This window comes from Protopterus annectens, chromosome 9.part0, assembly GCF_019279795.1.
Source record: "Protopterus annectens isolate FY-2018-M chromosome 9.part0, PAN1.0, whole genome shotgun sequence".
Classification (NCBI taxonomy): Eukaryota; Metazoa; Chordata; order Ceratodontiformes; family Protopteridae; genus Protopterus; species Protopterus annectens.
The window spans coordinates 1,504,890,644-1,504,913,716 of record NC_056743.1 but is presented as its reverse complement, the minus strand read 5'-3'; the positions used below and the strand labels follow the sequence as shown (position 1 = coordinate 1,504,913,716).

The 23,073-nt window shown below is 37.1% G+C and overlaps 1 protein-coding gene across 1 annotated transcript in view; it reads left to right on the top strand.

The window, feature by feature from the left end:
• Positions 1-23,073, top strand: part of LOC122810962 (G-protein-signaling modulator 2-like) — a 140,068-nt gene that overhangs the window by 43,857 nt on the left and 73,138 nt on the right. The window contains exon 2 of the mRNA XM_044082490.1: positions 14,930-15,025. Coding sequence (XP_043938425.1) covers positions 14,930-15,025 — 96 coding nt within the window. The remainder of the gene's footprint in view (positions 1-14,929; positions 15,026-23,073) is intronic.

The following is a 23,073-nucleotide window of genomic DNA, read 5'->3' as shown; positions in this document are numbered from 1 at the left end:
AGTTGTTGCAGGTGTCTAGTGAGGTACATGCCAAATGGGGCATTGTACTCTATAACTGGCCTAATGAGGGAAGAGTAGAGAGAGACAATGACCTCTTTCTTCCTGGATGCAAAACCTTTAGTAATGAGATGTGCCACATAGAAGGACTTTCTGACCACAGTGGCAATGTGGTGGTCAAAAGAGAGGTTGCTGTCAACCTGTGTTCCCAGATCTCTTATAATGTCTTCTGTGTTCAGTGGACTACCATCGATGTGGCAATTCATGGGAACCGGGTTTTCCCCAAAGGGGATGATGACACATTTTTTGGCATTGAGCTTAAGGCCATGGTTCTGACACCAGTCGCTGGTCTCAGTGAGGCCTTTTTGTAGGATGTCAACATCACTTGGGGAGTTAATTATGGCACCCAACTTGCAATCTTCTGTGAAGTTTGTCAGCCAGAGTTCCTTCGTGTCGGCCTGGACTTCAGAGAAGTAGATACCAAACAAGAGAGGACCCAGGACTGAACCATGTGGGACTCCACTCGTGACTGGTCAGCAGTCTGACTTGGAGTCAGCTACTTTCACACGGTGGGTTCCATCTGTGAGCCAGTTTGCAAACCACCTAGTGATATAGGGGTTGATGCCAAGCTTAGTGAGTTTTTCTGTGATTCCTGAGTGGGGAATGGTATCAAAGGCCTTGGCCAGATCAAGGTAGGCTGTATGAACCACCTTGCCTTCATCCACAGCTCTGGTGACTGACTCAAAGAGGTCAACCAGGTTGAGCAGGCATGATCTGCACTTCATAAAACCAAACTGTGAGGGATCCAGAGTTTGGAGATTCCCTATATCCTTGTTTATTATGTCCATAATGATGCATTCCATGGCTTTACATTTCAGACTCGTCAGGCTAATGGGGTGATAGTTTCCAGGGTCTGTAGTCGCACCTCCTTTGTGGAGAGGGATGACAATCGGTAGGGACAAAGCCTGAGGTGAGGCTGTGATTGAACAGGGCACATAGGTGAGGAGCCAGTTCACTCTGTAATTCATGTAGAACACAGCCAGGGATATTTTCAGGTCCCATAGAAGCTGTATTCTTGGCCTTGGACAGTGCGGATATAACCTATGCAGCAATAATACTGGGTGCCTGGCAATCTACTGGTATTGTGATTGGTCCTTTGGTGGGCAAGAAAGGGGTAAAGTTGGCATTGAATCTGTCAGCCAGTATATTGGCAATATCTATTGGCTTGGCATAGGATGTGCCATTGTGCAATAGCTCCGAGCAAATCTGGGTACTGCTGTGGAGAATCTTTGCATAACTATAGAAGGCCTTGTGGTTGTCTTTACTATCTGCTGCACTTCTGTTTTCATAGCTAGCTTCCTGTATCCAGGAAACAAGATGGTGGGGCAGTGCAGCAAAGCAAAGCCACTTGGTTTGGGATCCAAAATCTACTACTCAGAGAAGGACAGACTAGAAATGGTGTGAGAATTGTGGTGGGGGAGAGTCTTCAGATGATAGTAAGGGATGACTTCAGAATTAGTCATAGACTCGTGCTAATTAGGTTCCAATGTAAAAACAGGGTAGTATTCATAATCTCACTCTATGCCTCACATCAGGGTTCTAATAGCAAGGAGAAGAGTGCATTCAGGCAGCAGCTGCAGAACTTGCTAGATAAAACAGGACATCATGAATTGGTGTGGATATAGGGGTGCCTGAATGCTCATACAGAGCAGAGAGAACAGGATATGAGGACTGCCTGGATCCACATGGCTTTGGTAACAGGAATAAATAAAGACAGGCCATTCTAGACTTCTGTCTGGCAAATAGGCTTAATGGTGGCCAACACATGATTCAGCAAGAGAGTCATTCACAAGATCAGATACAAGAGTGGCCAACATGCAACTCAGACTTCCTCTTACAAAGAAAAGGGTAGTGAGATACAGTCAGAGATTGCAAAGTCATCCCGAGTGAAACAGTCAGCCCACAGTATGAAACATGTTAACCACAATGAGGTGCAAGCAGTGATCAAAAAAGCACTTAGGTCAACAGACTATGCTGGACATCTGAAAGTTGAATGGACTGAAAACAAATGAGTTCAAGGAAATAATCAGGTTTCTATCACCTCAAAAAAATAATGAAGTAGATGGAGCTGAAGAAGAATGACAGCATCTCAAAACAGCAAGTGAGGGTACTATAGAACAGATATGTGGCAAAGCTATGTATGGAAATAAAGTACATAAGGAAAGCTGGTGGTTGAGTGCAAATCCCAGGAAACTATAAAAAGAAAAAAAAAAGAGTACAGAAAAAAGTGTGAGATGGAGAAGATAGACCAGGTTAAGAGGGAATACTGGTTGGCTAACAAAGAGGCTAAGAGAGCAGCTGCAATAGCATTTAACAAGGCATCACAGGCACTCTACCAGTTTCTGGAAAGTGACATTCCAGATGGTGCAAATAAATTCTATCAGACTGCAAGTAAAAGACAGAAATTAAAGAAGGTAGTTGTCAGACACCCTTCATAAGGGATGCCTGCAACAACCTGCTCACCAGACCACAGGGCATCAAAGGCAGATGGAATGAGTACTTTAAGCAGCTTCTGAATGAAGAAAACCCCATAAAAGCTGTACTGCCCCAAACACACCCTATGATGAAAGAAGAAGAGGAGCCCAGCCTAGAAGAAGTAATAAAAGCACTAAGCAAAATGAAGTCAGGGAAAGCAGCAGCTCAGATGAGGTCATGGCAGGTATGATCAAGATTTTGGGTGAGTTAGGAAAGAAGAAGTTTCAGAGACTACTCATAGCAGTATGGAGAGAAAGACATATCCCAGATGACTGCAAAATAAGCATTCTAGTGACAGTGTACAAGAACAAAGGGGGTATTCACAAGTGTGGGCAGTATAAAGGTATCATACCCCTGTCACATTGCATGAACATGCTGGAGAGGGTGACTAATGAATGAATACATAGAGTAGCAGAAAGTAAGATGAGATATGAGCAATTAGGATTTCAATCAGGATGCAGCACAATCAACCCAATGTTTGAAGTGAGACAGAAGTTAGAGATGAGGAAATAGTCTAAATGGGCATCCCTAGAGTTGGAAAAAGCATATGTAAAGGTCCCACAAAAACTGATATGGACAGTCCTGAGATGATTCAAAGACCCAGAATTAGTGCAGGCTATATACAAGGATGTAAAGACACAAGTACAAACAGTGTTTGGACTAACAGAGGTGTTCCCAGTGGAAGCATCAGGGTTCAGCTCTGAACCCACTGCTGTTCACAATGGTGATGGACTACATTAGTAAACAGGCCACAAGGGACAGATTAACAAAGCTGATGTATGCAGATGGTGTGACATTGCAAGAAAACTCATGAGAACAGCTTCAACATTTATTGGGGAATGGAATGCACAACTTAAGGAACATGGGATGAAAATGAGTATGGACAAGACGTTATCATGGCAGTAAATAGGGGAATCAGAAGAAGCTGAAAATCAAGATAGAAGGGAAAATAATGGAATATATGAACAGATTTAAGTATCTGAAAGGGTTAGTGTAGAAGACTAGAAATTTGAGTGAAGAGGTCAAAGCCAGAATTACAGAGTATCAGGGGTAGTGTATGACAGAAGAATGTCAAAGAAGCAGAAAAGTAAAGTGTACAAAACAGTAGTGTGACCAGAATTACTGTGTGGTACTAAAACTGGGGTACTAAAGGCAGAGCAGTTGAGGAAGCTAGAGTTAATGGAGATGAACCACCCGAGATGGATGGTAGGATCCACATTGTGGGACTGACAGTGAAATGAGGACATGAGAGAAAAGCCAAAGTAGCTCCTTTTACAGAGAAGGCCAAAGAAAACAGATTGACGTGGTTTGGGCTCATGTGCAGGAAAGCAGAGAACAATCTGGTGAAGAAGATTTTGGAGAGAGAGGAAGAAGGCAAGAGGAAATATGGGCACTCAGCAAAGCTGTGGATGGATTGCATGACAGAAGACAAGCAAGAGTCAGGGATGATCTTGTAAGAAGGTAGGTAAGTGGCACTGAATCGAGAAATATGGCAACACTTGACTCGACCCCCTGACCCCATGTAGAAAATGGGAAAAGGGAACTGATGAAGATGATGATGATGATGGTGATGATGATAAAGTAATTTTCCTTATTAATTTGGGCTTGTTCCTGGTTGTCCATTTTCATGTCTATCACCTATTACAAATTTCAGTTCATATTCATAAATTTGATTCTTTTAGTTGCAGCTATTTATTTCAAGTTCTGCATTATACAGGTTTATCAGAGCTGTTATTTACATTATTAAATGCTTGTTTTTAATGCTGCAGTTATCATATCAATATGTTCATCTACTCAAAGCAGTTCTTACAAAGTAAGACGTTAAAACAGAACCATACAATTTCTCTAACTTTTTATATTTACTTGCAACAGAATCAGCACTATCAAAGATTATAAAATATGTTATTAGTTCAGGGATTGCACATAAACATCAACAAATTAAAATCTTATCTTATGCTAATGATGCAAAATGATACTTTTTGATGTAAATTCTTCCACTTCAGTCTTTTTTGTCTTATTTTGAAAAACAACAGCTATATTACTAGATAAAAGGTTAATAAAGGAAACACCAAATATGTCTTAGGCAATACACATAAAATGTACAAGGTACAAAACAACACCCAGTGCCTCAAAGTACTGTAGAAAACAATATCAAAGCGAAACACTACGATATCAGAACAAAAAAAAATAAAGGTAGACACCACTGAAAATCTTAAACAGTTTAATATCAGAAAATACAAGGATTAAGCACTTTCGGCCAGATACAAATATCATCTTCAGAATAAAACAGTCTCATTCACATCGCTGAAAGCGCTTAATCCTTGTATTTTCTAGTAATAAACTGTTTAAGATTTTCAATGGTGTCTACCTTTATTTATTTTTTGTTTTGACATTGTAGTGTTTTGTTTTGAAGGTTTAATAAAAACTACAACGCTTAAAATGTATGTTGTACTCATCAAGCTAATATCATTTACATATCTTACATAATACTCAGTTAATTAACTCTGAAATTGCTGATTTCCCAACTCTGGGCATTTATATCTAGTTCTTCAATAAGGGAAATCAATAGCACTAGCCATCACTATGGTTTCTGTAATGGGAGCAGCGTACCTTAAGTTGTTTTGAACTAGTTAACTATACTGCATCAAATATAGACAAAGACTTGCTTACTGTAGTCATTTTCAGGGATTTTTGAAAGTGCTTGATCTTGCTAATCATATCATACTAAAACTGGAACTAAATAAAGGATGCGGCATGTAAGGTCTGACATGATTCACAAGTCAGCAGTTAAAGAGAAGGCAGGCTACTGCCTGGACTAATGCATTCTCTGATACATACCAATTTTCTATGAAAGTCCTACTCAATTTTCAATAATAAAATTTACAAACATACAAGTAATAGTCAACTTATACAATGTATTGATGACTCTATACTCATTCATAGTAAAGAAACACAAAAAAAATTATGACTCAACAGACTTCAAGACAATTAGTTAATTGATATCCAGCAACAGGCATATCCAAAGTGAAAAAAAATGTTTTTTTTTTTCAGCAGACACAAGTTATATTGTACTGACAGCCCAGGTGTGTTTGTGGGAATTTATGAGATCAGCAAACAGTGGTAGTGATTCACAAATGTATTCCTGTGTGTAAAAACACATATATAGGAAAAGACAGACCGGTTTCGGCTAGTACATCACATAACCTTCATCAGTGTATATAAACTTCAGTAAACTAACTCCCTATATATCCAAAAGATAAAGACATACGACCAATTAAAACTGCTCATTTAATCCAGGTGTAAATAAGCCACCCAGCTTGATAATCCATTTTCTCTCTTTTTTGTTCAGTATCTCATGCCATCCTGACTTATTAGACCTATTCCTTACCATCCAGTCAATTATGGTAAAATTGAAAGAAGCCTTTTTTATGCACTATAGTATGTTTATATAGGGCATTGGTATTTTTATGGTGTTTGATGTCACTAAGATGCTCCAAAATCCTACATTTCAGCAGTCTGGACGTCTGTCCAATGTAGAAAGCCAAGGAATTGCATGTGGCCAGATATATTACCCAATTGATACGGCAATTTGCAAAAAAATAAATATCATAGACCTGGCCAGTATTTTTGCTGCTAAAACTGCTGTTCTTCAAAATCCTGGGACATTGAACACAGTGACCACAGGGAAAGCAACCAATAACTGGGTCCCCTAATAATGTAGCTTGAGAGCTATGTTTCCTTTGGTAGGACCCATGTTTTTAATGGTTGAAATAGGAAGCCAAGTTTTTACCCTTCCTAAAAGAAAAGTGACATTTGCTCCTTAACATTCCACAGAGTCTGTAATCAGCCAACAAGATATTCCAATGATGCTGGACGCTATTCATCAGAACCCCAGTATTCCTTCCATATGTAATAAAGAACCATAGGAGGGATACCCCATCCTCCGACTTGTTTTTAGAATGAAGTAGGCTCTCCCTATCAATATAATCCACACTATTTTTAGCTTGCAAAACATGTCCTGTCTTATAAACTCTATTCCTAAACCTCAGTATAAGGTCATCCCTGAAATGCTGATATCTGCCTGGTCCAAGCAGATGCATTTCATCCTCATAAACTGAGACTTGGGGATATTATTACAGAAGTGGAGGATGATAGCTGGTGGCATGGAGAAGGGAATTATATTCAGGGAATTTACGGTAAACTTCCGCCCTCAAGGTGTTATCCGAAGCCCTGGTTACCAAGACATCCAAAAAAGTAATCCTATCTTTATGATAGTTAACCGTAAATTGTATCCCCCACTTATTTTCATTCAAATAATTGACAAAGTCCAATAGATATTCAACATCCGATCTCCACACCAACAAGCAATCATCCAAATATCTTTTCCAAATGTCCATTTCTTCCAAGAACAAATTATGTGAGCTATCAAAGTTGATCTGTTCCTCGATATATACCATGAATAAGTCGGCATATATTGGGGCAAATGAAGCCCCCATAGCCGTGCCTTATATCTGCAAAAAGCATTTGTCATGATAGAAAAAGACATTCTTGGTAAGTAAGAAATGTGTTAAAGCCGGGTTGGTATAACTCCGATTTGTACCACCAATACTCTGATGCATCTATCCCAGCCCAATGTGGGATATTGGTATATAATGCTGTAACATCGAATGTACAGAGTAACCAGCCCGGCTCAAGCTGCATATCAGAGATGATCTGGAGAAATTCAGTTGTATCCGTGATTCGGGCCCTTACCCATTTGAGAAGGGGTTTCAAATACTTTGTTAGAAATTGGGATAAAGGTTCAGTTAGAGAGCCCCTCCCAGAAACAATAGGTCTACCTGGGGGATTCCAGAGGTTTTTATGAATTTTAGGCAGGAAATATATATATATATATATATATATATATATATATATATATATTGATTACTGGGATCCGAAAGCATCAAATGCTGCTAGCTGATAGCTCCCATAATTTGTTTTTGGAGGAAATGGACATTTGGAAAAGATATTTGGATGATTTCTAGTTGGTGTGGAGATCGGATGTTGAATATCTATTGGACTTTGTCAATTATTTGAATGAAAATAAGTGGGGGATACAATTTACAGTTAACTATCATAAAGATAGGATTACTTTTTTGGATGCCTTGGTAACCAGGGCTTCTGATAACACCTTGATGACGGAAGTTTACTGTAAATTCCCTGAACATAATTCCCTTCTCCATGCCACCAGCTATCATCCTCCACATATCTGTAAGAATATCCCCAAGTCTCAGTTTATGAGGATGAAATGCATCTGCTCGGACCAGGCAGATATCGGCATTTCAGGGATGACCTTATACTGAGGTTTAGGAATAGAGGTTATAAGACAGGACATGTTTTGCAAGCTAAAAATAGTGTGGATTATATTGATAGGGAAAGCCTACTTCAATATAAAAACAAGTCGGAGGATGGGGTATCCCTCCTATGTTTCGTTATTACATATGGCAGGAATACTGGGGTTCTGATGGATAGCGTCCAGCATCATTGGAATATCTTGTTGGCTGATTATTGACTCTGTGGAATGTTGGGGAGCAAATATCACTTTTTTTTTTAGGAAGGGTAAAAACTTGGCTTCCTATTTCAACCATTATAAACATGGGTCCTATCAAGGGAAACAGCTCTCAAGCTACATTATTAGGGGACCCGGTTATTGGCTGCTTTCCCTGTGGTCACTGTGTTCAATATCCCAGGATTTTGAAGAACAGGAGTTTTAACAGCAAAAATACTGGCCAGGTCTATGATATTTCTTTTTTTGCAAATTGCCATATGGATTGGGTAATATATCTGGCCACCTGCAATTGCTTGTCTTTCTACATCGGACAGACATCCAGACTGCTGAAATTAAGATTTCGGTGCACCTTAGTGGCATCAAACACCATAAAATTACCAATGCCCTATATAAACATACTATAGTGCATAAAAAGGCTTCTTTCAATTTTACCATAATTGACCTGATAGTAAGGAATAGGTCTAATAAGTCAGGATGGCATGAGGCACTGAACAAAAAAGACAGAAAATGGATTATCAAGCTGGGTGGCTTATTTACACCTGGATTAAATGAGCAGTTTTATTTGGTCACATGTCTTTATCTTTTGGATGTATAGGGAGTTCGTTTACTGAAGTTTATATACACTGATGAAGGCTATGTGATGTACTTGCTGAAACCGGTCTGTCTTTTCCTATATGTGTTTTTATGCACAGGAATGCATTTTTGAATCACTACCACTGTTTGCTGGTCTCATGTTTTTGACTTTGATTATGCTTGCTCTGAGACCTTGCAGTTGCCATACGTGCGGAGATTGATTTCACTGAGGGAAATTATGCCACTATTGAATTAATTGATTAATATGAAAACAGAGACATCATTTTAGATAAAGAGTTGAATTTCCAAATAAATAGTAAGCGACTCCATATAAAGTAATGCACTGGGAACACTGAGTAAGGACAGGATAAACTAGATATATGTTTGTGCATAAATGTGAGTTGCACTCTGAATGACACTTTAAAAAACACTGAAATCAGTAAGCACTACAGAAAATGACTATTAGATTAATGTAAATGTAAACCACAAGTTTATTTCAAATTTTACTTAAAATGAAAGTTTATATTTAACTGGAGGACAGGAGCATGTTATTTGGTGAAAGTACCATTTGTTTTAAGACTGCAAACTGTGTTATTCTGAATAATGAATTAAAAAAATAATATTGGAAACAAAAACAAGTACTCTATAGCACTGGCAATATGTGTATCACATTAAGGAATGAATAAAGATTTAAAGACTGACAAGTTCGGAAATGAATTATTTAAATTACTAGCTGCAGAAAACTGAAACAAATCAATTAGGGGGAGTTTTTTTTTTTAGAAAAAATGCACTGGAAACATTGAGGACTGTAGTTATATATATGGCAAATGCATTTCACACACTAAAAATATTTTAAAACCAATGACATCAGCAAGTAGAACAGAGAAAAATAATGATCTTACTCTGTATGCTGTTTGATTAAAATTTAATTTATGAGGTTGTGGACTGAGTGGACATCAGCTTACAAACTGAGCTGTTTAGTTTGGTACTTGCATATTATCGCAACCACATTTCAAACACAGTCCTGAAGTAGAATCTGCATTTTGTATACAGTGCAATGATGAACCCTGAAACCTTTACTACAGTAAAACACGGATCTCAATGGACCACTTTTACAATTATTCTTCAGAAAATGTACTTTGTTATAAAGCCTGCTGTTCTACTAGCTTTTCCCACTGAATTACAGCGTATTTACCCAATTATGTTTACCTTTAAGAGGTATGTTCGTAAGATGTGAAGTACAGTTAATTGTGTTTTGTAAAATGTTACAGATTTCACTCTCTAACCTTTTGTTTTTTTATCAAAGTGAGACGGAGTGCTGATTACTAAAGGACCCGTAATACAAACTTGATACCTAATAGTATCATATCCGTCAACTGTCTGCTGGAGAAAACAAGTACAAAGTTAGATGTAACCAAAGGACAATCATCGTGATCAGTTACCCTTAACCTATGCAGTGTAATCCTCCCAGGATGCATAAAATAACAATTTCCCAGCGTGTAGGTAATACAGATGATTCTCCTATAATCTAGCAATACAGAAGCAGGTGGGTCACAAATCTCCCTATTTACGTCTGTAAGCCAGACTTGGAGAGAGAAAAAAAACAAAAAAAAACATGAGTACTTATGTGTCAGGGCTCATCACTGCACTGTATACAAAATGTCGATTCTGCTTCAGGAACTGCATTTCCGAATGTGGTTGCGATAATACATAATTGTGAAATAACAGTTTGCTGCCTTGCTTTCTTCATCTACTTTCTTGTAAGTTACTGACACTTCAGTGACACACACACACCAGTTCCCCTCAAAAACAAAAGCTGACAACAATTTTTTTTCGGCCGCAGAACGTCTAGAAAGTAAGGTTCTTTTATGCAGTTCCGAATGTGGTTGCGATAATATGTAATATTAGTGCTTTTAGGATGCAGCTTGCCTTTAACAAGCTATGATTTATTTCAAGAGGATGGAGCTACTTTGTTTTCATACCTAACAAGTTTGTCAATTTGAAAATAGCTACAACATTTGAGATATTTAATGAAGTGAATGGAGAAATATTAAAAAATGTGGATCAGTTGCAAAAATGCATAAGTTGCAAGAAAGAATGAAAAAAAGATAGTGATAATTATACTAAATGAAAGAAGGTAGATCCTAGTGTTTAGATGTTTAGCAGCACAAGAAGAGAGGGATAGCTTGAGAAATAAAATATTTAAATTGCTAGCTGCAGGTAAGTAAAACAAATAGTTTAATGATTTGTAGCAGGTGTCTTCTAGCCCAAAGGAGTAAATTAATGTTTGAGTCTGAGAAAAGCCGAAAGACACAACGACATATATAAAATATATTGCTTATTTCAGGGGTATGGAGGGAATTGTGCATAGTTTTAACGAACATGAGAGATCAGGTTCATTTGGGTCAATATTGCACAAAAATACATAAACTGGTACAAAAATGACTGAAACGGGCTATGAAAAAACAATTTGCAACAGAAAAAGAAGGAAGATATGTAAGTAAGAATAAAACATATTTTGTATTGCATCTTAGTTTGGCTTATTCTAGAATGCTAATGAGTTGATGGACTGGAAAAAAATAGGACACAGTGTTGACTTACATTTGCAGGAGTAATGCACACACACACACACACACACACACACACACACACACGTATATATATATAAATATATACACACACACACACACATATATATATATATATATATATATATATATATATATATATAAAATGTTACAAGAAACACTCAAATCATAAATAGCATGACAGTTTTTTAAAATAAGTGGGAAGGGGTTCTTTATTGTTATAGCAAGAAAACAAAATAAAGGGGTTGTATTATTAGCTAAATAAAGTATTAGAGTTATGACTGAGAAATAAAAGGATAGACAGGGAATATTTATAATGGTGAGAGGTTGCTTGCAGGGCACAAGAATTACACTAGCTGTTGTAGTGCATATTCCATCAAAAGCACTAAGATACAAAAATGTTATGGGAGAAATTATAGCATTTCATCAAGGAAGTATGGTGGTAGTGTTTAGAGACTGGGTGACAGTAGGAAATAAAACATCTCTGGAGGGCCAAAATAGAGCAGATACTTAGAGAACTATGTGCATGTATGTGGACTCACTGTTGTAATGAAGATAAGATGGAATGAACAGACATATGTATCTTTTCCAGGGAAATATGGCTCTTGGACAGACATAGACAAATGTTACATATCAAAAGAATACTGTAACATGGTGCAAACCACAAAAACATATCCAGTGATAGTGTAAGACCGAGCACATACAAAAAATAAGTACTGTAAGCAAGTGAAAGACTATTGTAACAAGCACTTGCATTTTTCAGTATTTCTTCTGAAAATGAATTTAATGACTGGGTAGCTCAAACTTTAAGTGAAATATTATTTAATCTAAATAGTAAAGAGCTTGCAAAGAATCAGGAAAACTGTAAATTGAAGATTAGAAATGTGGCACAATAAAAGAAAAGATATGGAATAATAGTCACAGCTGGCAGCTAGAGGGCTTTAAACAGTAAGGAGTTTACATAATTGAAAATTAATAATTGAAATGCAACAGGGTGAAGAGCAATTAAAAGAAGCTAGAATGTCCATGCAAGAGTACTTAGAAAATATGAATGCACATAGAAAAATGGTTTTGAAACAACTATTTTTGATTATAACTCTGTAACAGCTAAACTGATGAATAAATATGAGACAATAACAGGTTGAAACAATAATTAAAATCTAGAATTATGATGGTAGGATAGAAGAGGACCTAAGAAAAATTATGAATTTAATGGTAAACTATTACAGTACTCTATACAGACAAAATGAAGAAGTTGAGAGTAGTTCATGAAAAATGACAAAATATACGAGACAGTTACTACTTCAGTATTCAGAAATTGTATTCACTCAATCCTGTGTCAGTCACATGCCCTTTCTAAAACTGAGAAAAATTTACTACCCCTAAAATCAAAAATTTCTTGAACACCCCAATCTATTAAGATTTTAGGGTACCCTTTTGTTAGAAAAAAAATTCTTCAAGGTTCTACATTCCTTTCTTAAAACATTGTTTTCTGATATTAAGGTGGCTCTTCTAACAAACTGATGCAGAACTGAGAACCCCATGACCTTACTAGATTTGGTTGTTCAAGATTGTTTTGATTTTAGTGGTAGTAAATTTTCTTCCATTTCAGAAAGACTGCATGACTGGCACAGGAAGGACTGAGTCCATACAACATTGTGTAGATGTTGACAAGGTTCTGTTTATGACTTGTTCTTCTGACATTAAGAGCATATTGAACATTATTTTTGAGAACTGAAAAGTAGTGTTAAGAAACGCAGATATAAGTAAAATTGTGGGTACCAGTTGAGAATAATTTTAAAAAAGGGTTGAGTTTAAAGGCTTTATTGGAAAGGAGAAGTTCTATTTAATTGTAAGCAGGGAAATGTGGGACCTTTCCTTGTGGAGTGTGCTGACAGTGTAGATGCATAAAAACTGTTTCACTTTACCATGTGGTTAATAACAATAAAGGTTTTGGGATTGGAGGACAATTTTCATGGCTTAGTTTATCTGACTACTTGCACTACTTGTCCAGCATATTATGTAGGAAAAACTACCAGAACCTAAAGAATAGGTGAACATAACTATGCGATTAAGGATTTAGATATGAAAAACACTGTACCAAAGCATTCTACAGTTTGGAAGTCTTTTAAGAAATTTGTGTTCCAAGTGGTCAAACAGCCTAAATTTGATTTAAGGGGAGGAGATATTAAAAAGTTTTCTGGAAACATGGAAGTTATATTGGCAATGTAATTTGGGAGCTATATTTAGTCCTGCATTTAATTATGTTATTTCTCTGAAATTTATTTTGATAAGGAGTTTAAAATGTTTCTGATTGGTAGTTTTGGGTCACGTGATGATTTTTTAAACTAAATAAGGCGTTTAACATATTTTTATTATTTCTGAAGAAGTTCTTGATTAAATAGAATAGTGCAAAATGAGGTGGTGTTGGTGTCTACTCTACAGTGTGCATTTTGAATTTATGTTGTACTTTACTGTGTGTAGCCAGGTTGTTTATAACATTGGACCTCACCAGTGCTTTTGTTAGCTGATTTGCTTCTGAAAAGGGGCAATTTTATCCAGTGAACTTACCCAGTCAACAAGTAGGTGAAATAAAAAAGTGGGGGCTGCTTTCTTCTTAACCCCCCAGTTGTCTGTCTTAATTAAAAAAAAAGGAAAATAAAATGATCTGTTACTCCCTGTTTAAAAATGCCAAAATTATGTCTTTTTTACTGTGGAGCCCCTAGAAGTTAGTATAGTTCAAACAGCAGTACAGGAACCAGATATTACAGAGAACAGTAAATCTTGCATTATGAAATCACTGGCATCTGGGATCCTCAGTTGTCCAAAGCCCAATGTCCTGTATAATTACCCACTAGTGCTTGTTTGGTATAAGAGGTCTCCTGTTATTCTGCACTCTCCATGGGGTGCGATTTGTCTTAATTATTCATAGTACATTAAGTAATATATGGCACATTGTGCTAATAAAACTTAATACATTCCTGTGTACTGCATAATGTAGAGTTCTTCACAGACTAGGAACCATGTTGGGTCAGATTATCATTGAGAGATTTGTGAATAATAGTTCCACACTACAAAAATTCTGCTTGATTTGTGGATGGTTCCTACTCAAACACCATTCAGAAATGTTATACAATAATGAATTCCATTTATGTGTGACTATAGTTATAAGTGTAATAAGGTATATGTTGCATAAATTGTGCAATATATGTATTTTCTCTAACTGTATTGTATTTCAGTATCGAATGCAGTCTTAGCCCTGAGTTTTGCTGTTAAAATAAAATGTTTAGAATATGCCCTAGATGTTATGTAATTTTGCCATGCTATATCTGACGAGGGGGGTTATAAAAGGGAATAAATGACTTGGTACATAGTTCTACATACAAAAACTGTTTCTTAATGCAACAATAAAGGACATAGAACTATTCAACTATATGATGTGCTGTACTGTAAGTTTGCAAAGTATTTGGTCAGGTATGTGTAAAATGAGTAGGCATTTATATATGCAGTGCTACATGCATGCAAATAAAACCTGTGTGTGTGTGTGTGTGTGTGTGTGTGTGTGTGTGTGTGTGTGTATTTATCTGGACATAGCCGTGCTTGTCTGTGGGTCTCAGTATTTAATGAATAAATGTAATCACTGCGTAATCATTTTTACATAATGCATTCATGACTTTTATGTTCTCAGGGGTTGCCACAAGGAAAAACCTGCTGTTACCTTTGTATGAAGGATTCCAGAACATTCCAAGCATCTCCAAATGCAGGGGAGCTACCAAAAGAAATGGTAGGACGTGAGCCTGTGGAATTGTGATAGCTCAATGCATTGTATCTTGGGATGTTTATTTATCAGTGAATCCATGATATGTGATGGTGCTATGTGTACTCTCTTCTCCATTGTAAAGAATGGTGATTCACCACAATTGCTTAATTAATTTTTCATGAGTAAAATAATGTTCAGTATTTGATTCATTTATTTATTTTATTTGTCATTTGTTAATCAAAGTACAATATTGATATGATAGCAACGGAACATTTTCAGGTGTAGCCCAAGCCGAATTCTTTAGAGGCTGAACCTAGAAAGCTTAAATTTCAAACTGGGAGTTCAGCAAAATAATGTACAGATATTTTAGATTGATACAGCTAAATAAATGTAAGTTGTGTTCTTACCAGAATATTAGATTTAACTGGTATCTGTACAGACACTGGGACTGATGGACTGCTCACTGAAGGCAGCTATGTTTTCAAGGCAACAGCAAACTCTGGCTCAAGCTCTTCCCCTATCCCATAATGCCTTACTCCCCTCTGAATCTCCAGATCGAGTAAATATAGACATGGTAGTAGCTATCTAGGAAAGTTATGGAACAGACATCCCAGGACATAAGCACAATTTGAACATGACAGCCAATTAACAATCCTGTGGTGTTCTTCTAGGTTCCTCTGTATAAGGCAATTTGTAGGGAGGGTTGGTGGAAAGGTGGTTTCAGTGTCTGGACAGTTTTATTATTATTTGTATTTATTTATTCACATTTGGTGACCAGGAAAGTCTGACTGTGTCAAGAACCCATTTTCAGTGGCGGCCCATGGAGAAAAGCTCCAAGAACAATACAGACATATAAGCTATAACAGTTATAGCTCTATGTTACATAGGTTACTGGTATAATACAGGGATTACTAGCATTTACAATTAAACATAAGCATACATATGTCTTTGGACATGATGCAAATTGTGAAGAGCATAGATAACATTTGCCATAGAATTTAAAGTTTAGTTTAAAATTTTAGAATTGAGATGAGCATTCCAATCAGAGCAGATTTAGTTATTACATAAAACAAAGTATGACATTTTGAGTGTAGCAGAGGAAGAAAAGGTGATAGTAAAGAGACAGGAGTGGTAGAAGTAAGGGGTATTTAAAGAAGGGGAAAATGTTACTGATGCAAAAGAGGATAGAATATTGTATGAGATGTGAGGAGGATGTTGTATGAGATGTGAGGAGGATGTTCTAGTGAGTTTGTTAGGGAGGTTAATGTGATATATATTCTGAGGGGTATAAGTGAAAATTGTGGTGAGAGGTATAGTAGAAAAGAACAGGAGAAATAGAGAGGAGGAATTGAAGAGAAATATGAAGTACAGGAAATTCCAGGTGCTGGGAGAGGAAGAAAAATGAGGTGAAGATAAAGGGTCTATATTATATATTCGAACTTTCAAAACTACAAATCTCATATGTTCAACAACATATGGTCGAAGTTTGAAAGATCGACTATACAATAAAAAAAAAAAAAAAAAAAAAGGAAAAGAAAAACTTACCTTAACAGTGCCGGATGGGGGGCAAGCCCCCCTGCACCCCCCACACCCCCCTACTTAAATATACCAACTCCCAGATCGCACTTCAGTGGAGAAAAGAGAAATTCTCCCATTCTGCACTGTACGGCACCATTATGTTCAACCTTCGAATCTTGAAATGTCAATCATATGGTGTCGACCATATGACATTCGACATTTCAAGCATTCGGTTTTCTAATAGGAACCCAAGATAAAGTATAGGCAGTATGGAGGGACAATGGAAGTCAAAGGGAAAGATTAGCTAGGGCAGTCTTTATTTAGAGAGCAATGGCATATATGAGAGATGCAAAAGTGTTTTTTTAGCATAATTTTGTAAGTATTATAGTATAGGAATCTAAGGCAGTGATATTTGGAAGTAGGTCATTCTATAGTCTAGCAATGGCATAGGAGTAGAGGCTGTGTCCAGGTCTTTTGTTGGGTTTGTATACATTTAAAAGTTGTTTATTTGAGGAATGGAGACTACAGGACGGGGTGCAGGGCTGTTAAGATAGGTTTTCAGGCAGGGTAACTATCTGGTTTGTAGATCATTTTGTGAGCAAGAGATAGCTGGACAAGGTTAGGGTAGTAGGTGAATTCAAGCCAGTTAAGTCTACTCAGGGCACGACAGTGATGTGCACGGTAAGGTGTGCCTGTTGCAAATTTGTCTATCTTATAATAGCAAGACTGAAGCTTATTCTTTCGGGACATACGGAGGTTAGTGAGAATGGGGCCACCATATAGGAGGGAAGGGAGCAGGAAGGTATTGGCAAGTGTTTTTTTTTTTTTTGGTTTGATTGTCCATAAATTGTTTGTCTATAGAGTTTACCTAGTTTGAAGTGAGTTTTTTTTTTTAAAGTACTAAGTATATGTAGTTCAAAGTTTTTTTTTGATAGTATTATCTATAATGATACCCAGCAGCTTAGCCTGGGTTACAATTTCAATTTCTGTTTTATTTTGTGAGTATAGTTTGAAATCAGATACTAGCTACATCTAACATTCTGGTAAATACCTAATTTACATATTTGGTTCTGTCTGGTCACTGAAACTGTTGAAAAGAATGCCCAGAAGAACTTGGGAGGCACTGATATAGCAAACTTTTAAGACTGGTGGCCCTGAAAGAGGTCTGAGTTCTAAATAAGTTAGCTAAACTGTAATATTTGGCAAAGGTACATAACAGGGCACATGTGGTAGCAGCACAAATCTCTTCCAAAGGCAAATTTTTGAGGAAGGTCTTGTATATAGCTTGAGCCCTGTCTGAATGTGCCTTCAGTCTGGAAGGCAGTGACTTGTTACTAGATTAATAGCAAAAGGTAATACAGTCTGACGTGCATTTATTTAGCATCATGCTGGCTACGTTGTGACCTTTTTTAGCACAGCAAAAAGAGATGAACAAGTTGTGATCCATTCTGAAATTGTTTGCTCTGTGTAGGTAAAATCTGAGATGACTATGTACATCTAAACAATGTAGCTTACATTTTCCTCTGTTGTAATGATTTGGAAAGAGCACTGGTGATGAATGGATTGGTTCAAATTTGGCTGGGTTGCAGCTTTAGGCATAAAGGATGAGTTAGTCTGCAGAACATTTCTTTAATGCAAAATGATGTGGGGAAATTTGAATGATAAGGCTTGCAATGCTGAAACTCATTTGGTGTAAGTGATGGCTACCAGAAAAAGAGTTTTCTATGACAGCAATTTTATATCAGCAGAGCAAGATGGTTCAAAGGGGCATGGGGGTGTAAATTTCTCCAGAATAAAATTTAGATACAATGGAGGAACAAGATGAATTAAAGGAGGTTTGGACTAAAATATTCCCTTTAAAAAGGCTTTACAGAGCTTGTGTGAAGCTAAAGATTATGAAGAAAATACTTGATGACATAAAGAAATGGCAGCTAGCTGAAACTTAGAAACTTAAATGAATAACTATCTCTTGTTTGAGAAGGATCTGCTGTGAAAGTCAATGCCTATGATATAGGGGCTGAAAACGGATCAACGTGGTGTATAGCATCCAAGAGTGAGAATTTCTTCTACTTTCTTCCATCTGTCTTTGTGGTTGAGGGCCTTTGAGAGACTATAAGTAATGAAATAGCTTCATTTGGGAGTACAGAATCTCTAATCATTGGAAGTGGAGAAACCATGTGGTTAATCAGAGAGACTAAATGTCCAGGTGAGGCTGTCCAGATGGGTGAGACAGCAGGAGAGGGTTCTGTGCTAGAGGTAGGTGTTTTCTTATCAGAGACAGCTAAAGCATACAGAATCAAGTCTGACATGCCCAGAAAGAGACTATGAGAACGTCCTTGGCTCTCTACATCTTGCCTTTCTGTACAAACCTGGTGATGAGTGGTACAGGAGGAAAAGCATACAAGAGCTCTGCAGGCAAATGTGGGAGAATGCATCTCCTAGGGGAAACCTGTCTTGGGAGATGATGGGAAAAAATTGTTGCATTTGGCATTTGATAGTGAAGCAAAACTGATTTGCAACAAGACTACTCCTACTCGTAGAGAATCTTTAGTGTGATTGAGCTGTCGACTCACCATTTATTTGGAAGCAAAATTTGCTTGTGCAACCTGTCTGCAATCACATTGGAAGTCCCTGAGATATGGATTGCTTTCAGAAAATGATGTGATGTTCCAGCCCATTCCCAAACCCTCATAGCTTATCTGGATAGCATGTAAGATTAGGTTCCACTCTACTTAGTTATGTACCATATCATTACCGTATTGTGAGTGAATGGACACTGCACCTTGGGATATCAGGCCTTGAATGCTCTCATCTCCAAGGTATAATGTATATTTAAGCATCTTCTGTGGTCCATGCCCCTTGGACCATCCTGTTTAGATAATAAACCCACGCACACTGGTAAGGACCTTCCATAATAATTGTGGCTGTGAAGGTAGGCTGGATAAAAGGAGTCCCAGAACTGTGATTTTCAAGTTTTGCCCAGTAGGAAAGGTAATTCAGACACTTTTTTTTTTTGAAATTTTTATACTTTGTACCATTGCTTGTGTTACTTAACTCCATTAGACCATGTATCCACTACAGCTCTCATATGTGTAATCTGCCAGTTTGTACTGTCTGAGTGGAAACTGACATAATACCTAACATCTTGGGCACTGTGTCTGTATTGGGTGTTGGGTCATGTGACAAATCTAATACAGATTGCACTATTACATCAGTTATTTTTTTCTGGAGGTAACCTGCCTCACTGGTTTATTGAGCTCAATTGGTAGCTGATGAACATGAGGGATTGAGAGGGTTCCATTTGTGATTTTGATAGACTGACTTTGATCCTAAACAACAAGCATAACAGGAGCAAATATTGTCTTGCCATGATGAATTTCTCCTGGTTTAATTTCTCCAAGTATTTTGGAGTTCTAATACCATGATGGGAATGAATGCAATTCCTAAATCAGGGTATGATTCGAGTTCTTGAAATTAGTATTGTTTCAGTCTTTGATGTCAGCCAAGAGTGCTCTTCTTAGCACCATAATGGGCCCAGAACAGACTTCTTCTATAATTCATATGGAATTATATGTATTGGTAGCATATCCAAGTATGACTGTAAATTCTTTTTTTTTATTAGACTGTTGCCCCTACTACTACTGGAACTGTCTAGGTATCTTTCTTCCACATTGCTCTCATTTCTGCTTGCAAATCCTGATATTTTATGACTTGGTGTCCCTCTGTACATAAGTCATTGTAATCACTGGGTGTAGCAATTTCACTGTTCAGTGCTACTTTTGTCTTTTTTTCATGGACTACTATATCTGGTTTTCTTGCATCCGGTTTTTGAATTATTGGTATTAGGTGATCCCACCTGATATAAACTTCATCATTCTCTATAATGTTTTGTGGTTCATGTTTTCACTGCTTCTCAACTACTTCTATACTGTAGTTTTTGCACAGTCCCCAATGCAACAGTGTTGCCACATTATGGTGCATTTCAGTATACAAGATCTCTGCTATGAGTGTATCACATCCAGCAACAAGATGTGCAACTGTTTCCAGTTCTTCTTTTACAAAACTTGCATTTGCCTGTTTCTTCCAAATGTTCAATGAACTTTGTAAACCAATGTGTACATAGTCCACTATCCTGGGCCACCATTATTAGCCTTTCATCTGTTGGTTTCAGTTCACCTCTCCTTTACCAATTCCTGCATCACCTCTTGGTCAACATGAGATTGTTCCAGGAGATCTCTGTACTTGCCACTACATTTATGGATTTCCTATTTTTTTAATGCAAGTGCAGGAATGAGCCAGTCATCTAGGTATTGGAATATTTTTAATCCAAAGCAAGAATGAAAAGTAGCAAATAATTTGTGTAGCTGAAATAAATGATTAACCAATAAACTCATACAACCTGTAACTTGCAATGATATACATAGTTTAGCTCTTTTGTCGTTAATTACAAGACTTCATCACAACTGTTTATTATTATCTAAAACTCATATTTAAAGACACAGATACAATCATGTGATCCTTCCAGCCTAATCAGAATAATCCTGCAGCCATAACTGCATCTTAAAATCATAAATAAGGCATACTAAGTAACATTAGAAATTGGACAAATTGTACATCAGTACCCTGATTGGAGAACAAACATTCTCCAGCAGGGTATTACTGTACAAGTAATGCCCACTGAAAAAAATGAGACTGAGAATACTGAAGGTTTGCCATTATTTTACACTCGCTAAGTAGCACTTTGCTGTTTAGCAAATGTAAAATAAAATAAAAGTAAAATAAAAAAAGTGTATGTGTGTGAAAGTGTATGTGTGTATGAGTGTGAGAGAGATCGGCTGAGCTACTATTTTATGCTTGCTAAGCAGTGCTTTTGCTGTTTAGTGAGTGTAAAATAAAGTATAAGTAAAATAAAGAAAGTGTGTGCATGTGTGTGAAAGTGTATGCATGTACGAGTGTGATACAGAGAGATCGGTTAAACTAATATTTTATACTGGCTAAGCAGTACTTCCGCTGTTTAGCAAGTGTAAAATAAAAAGCATATGCGTGTGTGTATGTGAGTGAGAGAACGAGTGTATTAGCGTATGAAAGTAAGAGGGAGAGAGAGAGAGAGAGATGATCATTTATATGTGTGTTTATGTTGTTGTCTGCGTGTGTAAGTGAATGCCTGCATGAAAGCAGAAGAGAGAGAGAGAGTGTGTGTGTGTGTGTGTGTGTGTGTGTGTGTGTGTGTGTGTGTGTGTGTGTGTGTGTGTGTGTGAAAGAGTGAGAGAGAACCATAGAAAGTGAAGAGCGAGAGCGATCGAGCAATCCCTGGCAACATCATCTTTGCATACTTCTCCACCATACCTTTCGGCATAAGAAATCTGGACAGAGCCACAAGTAATGAGAAAACAAAGGGCTGAAAATAGGGATAGATTTTTAAATATTGCTCTTAAAAACTTAGAAAGTTGCTAGAATAACAGGGTTTTCATTAGCATGCATTTTTTTCTAAAGCAGAGGGGTGTGTGTGTGCGTGTGTGTGTGTGCGTGTGTGCGTGTGTGTGTGAGATGACTACTGGCAGCAACAGCAGTAAGGAGGTAGGTTTACAAACCTTTACACCTTTCAGCTGAAGAAATCTGGATAAAGCCTAAAATAAAGGAGGAACAAAGGCTCTAAAACAGAAACTTAACTGTTGTCATAAAATGACAAAGCTGCTAAAGTAAAGGATTTAAGTTAACATGAATTTTCTGAAGGAAAAACAGTCTGAAGCTGAAATGTATGTTATTATTTAGTAATTTCAATCTCCAGTGATTGCCAACCAAATACATTAGGAGTAAGGGACCAAAAAATAGAGTAAATAATCTGGCTATTTTTTAAATGTTATATTTTGGCTGTAAAATGCTTCCTCAACAACAGCATTAACATATGCTACAGCAAGTTTGAAACATTAGGCAGAGGAACTATTTTACATCAAAAATATACTAAAAAAATACACACACACACACACACATATATATATATATATATATATATATATATACATATATGTAAAACACAACAATTTTACAGACAGTCCATTCTCTAAGCACAATAATGCCGTCCAGGGTGTGTGTTAATGTGTAATAATGCCCTTCCAGGGGTGTAGAGGCCCTCCACCTGCGGCATTAGGCCTCATAACACACACCCTGTCAGGCATTATTGTTTGCTTATTTAAAAAGACATTAGGCTGGATTCATGAATGCCTACACTAAGTGTACACCATTCTGAGTGAATAGACAGCACAAGCATAACCATCTTCCACATAATTTTAGTTTTCCTACTGATCTTCTGGTGACCTTAAACACTGAGGGGATTCATAAAGGTTACCACAATGTGTAGACTATGTTTACACTTTGTCTAATCTTTCTGAGTGAATAGACAGCACAAAAAATTTAGTAGGGATGTTCTTGAATACAGATCATGTACATTTGTAATTCATGAATCCAGCCCGGCGTTTAAAAAAGCATATAAAGGAAGGTGGGACACAGAGGACTTGATGCTCCACCTTAGGAGAGAAGAGAGAAGCACCAGATCA